A 7,280-nucleotide genomic window follows, 5' to 3' on the forward strand; every position below is an offset into this window, starting at 1 on the left:
AAGTACATTTCAATACCTAATCTCTAACTGATGTGCTAATAAAATGCTGATATGGTCAGATCAACTGGAGGCAGTGCTTAGACATCGGCATAGATAATTGGCGGAGACTAATTAGAATAAATGGTTTGTTTCTGTGCTGTAAAATTTCTCTATTGAAGGCACTAGACTCAAAAGTAATTCTAGTATCATTAATACTGACAATTTGATATATCACGATATATGAATGTTGAAAAGTTTATACGTGTTTGCGGTATTTTTCACATTGGTACAATTTTTGCCATTCCAGTATATCCCCAATGCCACCTGACACTGGCATGTCCTGTAATGCCCTGGGAGAAGGGTTGGTAATTGATACAGGTAGACAACCCTTTATCCAAAATCCCGAAATCCGAAATCCCGAAACCTGAAGGTTTTCTTGTGAAGTTTTTATCACATTAACAAGGTTGTTTGGCATGCAAACAGTTCACTCAACTCCACACCCACTCAGATACGATGTGTGGGGGCGAGGCCCAGCACTGGCAGGCCTCAATTCTGTTTCAGGGCCTGTTTTACTCACAGTGCCTCTGCTGTTCGGTAAGATTTTTAAAAAATTTCACCATCAAACTGTCACTTATTCTGAAATTTGAAAAATTCTGAATTCTGAAAACCAGCTGGTCCTGAGCATTTCGGAAAAAGGATTGTGCACCTGTACTTTGAAGAAAACAATATCTGATTTAATTTCACTGATATTTTAAAGTCTGTGCCATGCTGACACTTGGGTATACTTTAACTTCTCCAAATTGTGTGACAACACTAATACTCAATTAGGGAAGATGAGAGTTACTTTTGTTGTATAAAATTTACAGCATTGTTTTGTCATTCCCTGATAACTTTGGGGAAATTAGCCAGCTTGTTATCACATCCAGACTGTGGCTTGTACTAAGCAGTTTTCTTTTGGTTGTTGTGATAGGATAGTGGCAACCACCTGAGAGGACTCAGTGCCCAAGAAAAAGTATTTCCTTTCAGGTGAGAAGAGCATTAGTCAGAAGGGAACGGGTCTGGGTGGGTTACTCTTCGGGGGGTCGGTGTGGACTTGTTGGGCCAAAAGGCCTGTTTCCACACTGTAGGGAATCCAAAAACAAAGTGAATGGGGAGAAAAAAAATTACATCCATAATTGATTTTACAAGATTGCAACCAAGTTATTTTGTGACCCAAGTAGAATCAAATTATGTGAGTGATTTTACCCTGTGGGCCTTTATTCATTAGAATTGGGTTCTGGGAGGTCCCAATTATTGTAGCTGTCAGAGATAAACTGAACTGGATTTGAATTCCATTAATTAGGGCTCTTGTGGCACAGTGGTAATGTCCTTACCTCTGAGTCAGGAGGTCTGTCTTCAAGTCCCATCTGCTCCAGATGTGTGTAACAGCGACTGTGCACAGGTTAGTTTACAAATGGGATTCAAGATATATTTCTACAGGTGAAATGATTACATAACTCTGTAACTTTAATGTTACAATCCTTGGTAAATGGGCAGACTTTCTGATAGGGGAAATTGAGGACTGCAGATGCTGGAGGTCAGAGTCGAGTATGTGGTGCTGGAAAAGCACAGCAGGTCAGGCAGCATCCGAGGAGCAGGAGAATTGACGTTTTTTGGCATAAGCCCTTCATCAGGAAGGGTTCCTGCTCCTTGGATGCTGCCTGACCTGCTGTGCTTTTCCAGCACCACACTCTCGAGACTTTAGATGGTGTTAATAAATGTCTGGAATGGTTCCTGTCAGATCTCATTCACCAATGGTTTTTATAACAAAGGTTTGGTGTCACCTTCAGGATTTGCCATATCTTCGATCCTACTCTTTTCAGTTTGGGAATCTTACATTGGGACATTTTAACTTTTCAGACAATTTCTTCAACTTTAAAAATATACTGAAATAATCAGTGTCCTGATGTAAACATATTCAAGGTGCTTTTGTCAATCCTGGCTAGAGAATTCTTTTTAACTCAGTTTTTGAGTGAAATCCAAACTAAATTTGGCCAATTGAACTGCAAGTGGTGTGCACTTTGTACAAGGATAAAAGGCTCATTTGTTAACACCTTTCCATTTTTCACATTTTTAACTGGTCAGAGAGCCAAGTTTTGGATTCCCATGAGCACAACTTTTGCTTTTCCAAACCAAATATGCTACAAAGCTTGTGATTCATGAAACTCATTCTGTCAGTTCCCTTAAATAAAACAAACAACTACAGATGCTAAAAATCACACAACACCAGGTTATAGTCCAACAGGTTTATTTGGAAACACTAGTTTTCGGAGCGCTGTTCCTTCATCAGATGGTTGTGAAGTATAAGACTGTAAGACACAGAATTTATAGCAAAAGTTTACAGTATGATGTAACTGAAATTGTATATTGAAAAGACCTGGATTGTTTGTTAAGTCTCTCATCTTTTAGAATGACCATGTTAGTTTCAGGTCTTTCATATGTATATCGCAGAACATTTAGAAGTTACATTCTCAACAATTTAACTTTAACAGTTGCTGTAATGTCAGCCCAGATAAGGTATTGAAGGTGTGAGCATCCCTGTGTGAGACTGTCTGTGCTACAATGGTCAGACTGATTCTAATCTAAAAAACAGACTTACAGAATCTTACATGGATTCATGTAGGTTTTGGGCAAAGTAAAATGTAATTCTGCAAGTACAGATGCAGGAGATCTGAAACAAACAAAATTTGAAAGTGCTGGAGAAACTCAGAATGCCTGGCAGCATCTGTGGAGAGAGAAACAGAGTTAAGTAACCCTTCTTCAGAACAGAGCAGCTAGTATTCAGAAGAAGGGTCACTGGACCCGGAACATTAAACCTGCTTTCTCCTCCTCTACAGACGCTGCTAGACCTGCTGAATTTCTGTTAGCACCCTGATGCTTAAAGCTGGTAATGGAATTGGTCTGGTTATCTTTGTATAACAGCAGTTGAAATTTAACCAAGTTTAGAATGATGACAGAGGATCTGATTGAAACTTACAGAATACGGTGAAGCCTGGAAGAGTGGATGTGGAGAAGATGTTCCCATTAGTAAGACAGACACAGCCTCAGTGAAGGGGTGGCCCTTTAGAACTAAGATGAGGAGGAATTTCTTCAGTCAGAGAGGAGTGAATCTATGAAACTCATTGCCACAGGGGGCTGTGGAGACCAACTTATTTGAGTGTATTTAAGACAAAGATAGATAGGGTCTTGATTAGTAAAGAGGATCAAGGGTTACAGGGAGAAAGCAGGAGAATGGGCTTGAAAAACATGCCAGCTGATGGGCTGAATGGCCTAATTCTGCTCCTATATGTTATGGTCTTAGTTAGGTTTACAAATTACAAATAACAACAGCATATTTTTGGCAGTTTGGAACAGTTTTTATTTCTGAATAATATTTGATCAATACTGGGGAAATGTTGTAGTTCAATAGAGAAAGAACAGGAGTGTAAAGTCAGTAACAAAGAACAAAGAGAAGTGCAGCACAGGAACAGGCCCTCTGGTCCTCCAAGCCTGTGCCGATCATCTTGCCTTGACTAAATGATAAAACAAATCTTCTGCTCTTATTTCGTCCATGTCCATTTATTCCCTCCCTAATCATGTAACCATCCAGATGCCTCTTGAATGTCCCCAACGTGCCTGCGTCCACCAATTCTTCTGGCTGTGTGTTCCAGGCTCCTACCATTCACTGTGTGAAAAAACATCCTTTGCACACCTCCCTTAAACTTCCCCCTCTCACCTTGAACCTGTGCCCCTTAAAATTGAAACTTTAACCCTGGTAAAAAGTCTCTGGCTATCCACCCTATCTACGCCTCTCATAATTATGTAGACCTCTGTCAGGTCTCCTCTCAGCCACTGTCTTTCCAGTGAAAACAATCCTAATCTTTTTAACCTTTCCCCATAGGCCAATGCCCTTGAGACCAGGCAATATCCTGGTGAACCTTCTCTGTGCTCTCTCCCAAGCTTCCACGTCCTTCTGGCAGTGTGGTGACCAAAACTGCACACCGTACTCCAAATGCAGCCTAATAAGGTTTATTGTCGCTGCAACATGTTTTGCCAACTCTTGTACTCCATGCCCTGGCAGATGAAGGCAAGCATGCCAGCTGCCTTGTTAATCACTTTGGCCGCCTGTGTTGTCACTTTTAGGGAACTGTGGACCTGCACCCCCAAATCTGCCTTTATGTTTATGTCCCAAAGGGTTCTGCCATGTACTGTATAATTCACGTCTAAATTTGATCCTCCAAAATGTATCACCTCACCTTGGTGTGGATTAAACTCCACCTACCATTTCTGTGCCCAACTTGCCAATCTATCTGTATCCTGTTGCATCCTTTCACTATCATTGCCACTGTCAGCAACTCCACCAATCTTCATGTCATCTGCAAACTTACTAATCAGACCATTCACATTTTCCTGCAAATCATTTATATGTACTACAAACAACACAGGACCTAAGACTGATCCCTCTGGAACACCACTAGTTACCGGCCTCTGTTCAGAAAAGCACCCTTCCACCATTACCCTTTGTCTTCTATGACCAAGCCAGTTTTGTATCCATTTGCCAGCACACTCTGAATCCCATGTGATTTTAGTTTAACACTTTGAGTCAGTTGGTATGTTTCTAAATTCACTCATTAGAAAGGATTGATAATAACCTCTAAGCAGGAAGTGGACAAATAAATATCACATATAGATTTAGCACACTTGCCTTAATTGCTCAGACCTTTGAATATAGGATTTGGGATGTAATGCTGAGGTTATACAGGACATTGGTGAGGCCTCTGATGAAGGGCTTTTGCTCGATTTTCCTGCTCCTCAGATGCTGCCTGACCTGCTGTGCTTTTCCAGCACCACTCTAATCTTGACTCTAATCTCCAACATCTGCAGTACCCACTTTCGCCTTCTGGAATACTGTGTCCAGTTCTGATCGCCCTGCAATGGGATTGTTATTATTAAGCTGGAGAGGATTCAGAAGAGATTTACCAGGATGTTTGCAGGAATGAAGGGTTTGAGTTATAAGGGAAGGCTGGAGAGGCTGGGACTTTTTGATCGGAACATAGGAGATTGAGGGGTGACCTAATAGAGGCTGATAAAATCATGAGGGGCAAGTGAATGTGAATGGCAAGTGGTTTTTCTAGGGCCCATATTTTTAAGGTGAGAGTAGAAAGATTTACAAAGGACGTTACAGGCATTTTTTTTAACACGGAGAGTGGCTCATGTGAGAAATGATCATCCAGAGGAAGTGGTGAGTGTGGCTACCAGTTACAATGTTTAACAAACATTTAGATAAGTACATGAATAGAGAATGTTTGGAGGGATATGCACCTAGCGCAGGCAGGTGGGACTAGTTTAGCTTGGGAGCATGGTCGGCATGGAGTAGTTGGGCCAAAGGGTCTGTTTCCATGCTGTATGACCCTTTGACTCTATAACTAAAGAGATAACTTTATAAAGTTACTGGGAAATAAAGCCTGGCAGTGGAACTAATCGAATAGCTTTTGGAAAGAGCCAACATCATCAGCAAATCTAAGTAATCTCTGTCCACGAGGTGATGTCCACGATTCTATCAGTTGCTATCATACAAGGTGATCCAATTGTCAGGGATTACAAACCTGGCTACTGTAGGCATCAGACACAGGAGCAGCAGCAAGGTTAACATCCTGCTGAAAAGCACGGTCATTTCTCCTCCCATGTTTAAAAGTGCAGCAGCAGAATTTGGTCTTTCTTAACCTATTTCGAAGCTCTTTACATCTGAGGCCATAGACCACAGGACTCAGACACTGAGCCACGGAGAAAATGACAGTATTGATGAGAGATAATGTTGTCAGTGTGTGCTTTTTACCAAGTCCTATTGTGATCAGAACAGGAATTATGAAAAAGCTTAATTGCACACCATGAATAAGAATTGTCTTCCTAGCTTGAACATTTGAGGTGACAAAATGTCCAGCCCTTTTTCCTTCTCTGTATATTAAACAGTAACACAACACAATCAAAATGAAACATAGGAGGACAAATGCAATTCCAATAAACCTTGAAGCAACACCATTCATTGGACTGGGACAGCTGTTGTCCTTTTCAATTATATTTGCTAAAGAGACATTCAGACTTTGATATATTATTGACCACAATGGATTCTGCACTGCTAAGATCCACATTATTGCAGTTATTTTGTTTTTAACTGAATCAACAAGTGGTTTATATCGCAAAGGCCAGCAGATAGCCAGACAAGCGTTCAAGGACATTAGTGTTAAAGTCAGCATGATGCATTGTGCGAACGTTACTTGCACTGTGAACAGGATCCAGCAGAGAATTCTCGGTGAGTTGATGCTGAAGAGTCGAAAACCGTTTGTCAGAGTGCCCAAAGCAAAATATATAGATGCATAGATGAGATGCTGGCCCAGGAGGATGTATCTAGGCTCACGTTTTAATTCCAATTCTTGCTGCACCGTACTTACTATCGCATGACAGCATGCTGCAGTGACAGTAAAATCAGTCAGATAAACTGAAGTCTTCACCATGTTAACAACGGAATAAGAAGTCTCGTTGGAGCTGTTCATGACTCAATCTAATGTTCTTCTTTCGAAAGGCAGTGAACAAAATGTGCCAAGTTATTCCTCCATCATCTGTAAAGGGCATCTTGTCATTTTAGTTAATGCGCTTTCCTGTGCATTGATGTTATCTGCCTGCAACCCTATAAAGGTCAAAAAGATGTTTAAAAATCAACTCAACTCTAAAGAATAAAATTTATCAACACAAACAAGCAACTGTTGACAACCACATGAATGTGCCACGCAGAAACCAACAGGCCACACACAAAGAAATGTTTCCTTTAAGGTACATGTCTGCAGCTCTGAGTCAGTTTTAAAGACATTGTATAGTGTGAGAAATAGTTTACTCACAGCAAAGGCACTTAGATGGAAGATTGATAGCAACATGTTTTAAGGTCACTTAAAGATTTGAATTCATTATATTGAAGATGCTACATGAACAAGTATCACATCATTACAAAGGAGGCTGTGATAGAATGTGTTTTTCTCATCACTCCATTTAACTCGAGAAGTTCAGGAAGGGGTTACTGTTATCTGGTTTGTCTTGAGTCAGTGTCCTTGCTACTGATTTTATTGAACAGAAGTGACATTCTATCACTCTTCGTTCCTTTATTTAAGAAGACAACAGGGATAATTCAGGAAATTGTAGGCTTTACATCAGAGGCAGGTAAATTATTGGAGAAGATTCTTAGGTACAGGATTTGCTCACATTTGGAAAAATATGGAGTTACGAGGGACAGT

General features: G+C 40.6%; 1 protein-coding gene across 1 annotated transcript; it reads right to left on the reverse strand.

Moving 5' to 3' along the window:
- Positions 1-5,588: 5,588 nt before the first annotated feature.
- Positions 5,589-6,548, reverse strand: LOC140478459 (odorant receptor 131-2). Its single transcript, XM_072571716.1, has one exon. The coding sequence runs from the start codon at positions 6,546-6,548 to the stop codon at positions 5,589-5,591; it is 960 nt and encodes a 319-aa protein (XP_072427817.1).
- Positions 6,549-7,280: the final 732 nt, after the last annotated feature.

This window comes from Chiloscyllium punctatum, chromosome 6 (assembly GCF_047496795.1).
Source record: "Chiloscyllium punctatum isolate Juve2018m chromosome 6, sChiPun1.3, whole genome shotgun sequence".
NCBI lineage: Eukaryota > Metazoa > Chordata > Chondrichthyes > Orectolobiformes > Hemiscylliidae > Chiloscyllium > Chiloscyllium punctatum.

Excerpts from the sequence above, each read along its gene's own strand:
- LOC140478459 (XM_072571716.1), bottom strand. The coding sequence starts at position 6,548 with ATGAACAGCTCCAACGAGACTTCTTATTCCGTTGTTAACATGGTGAAG.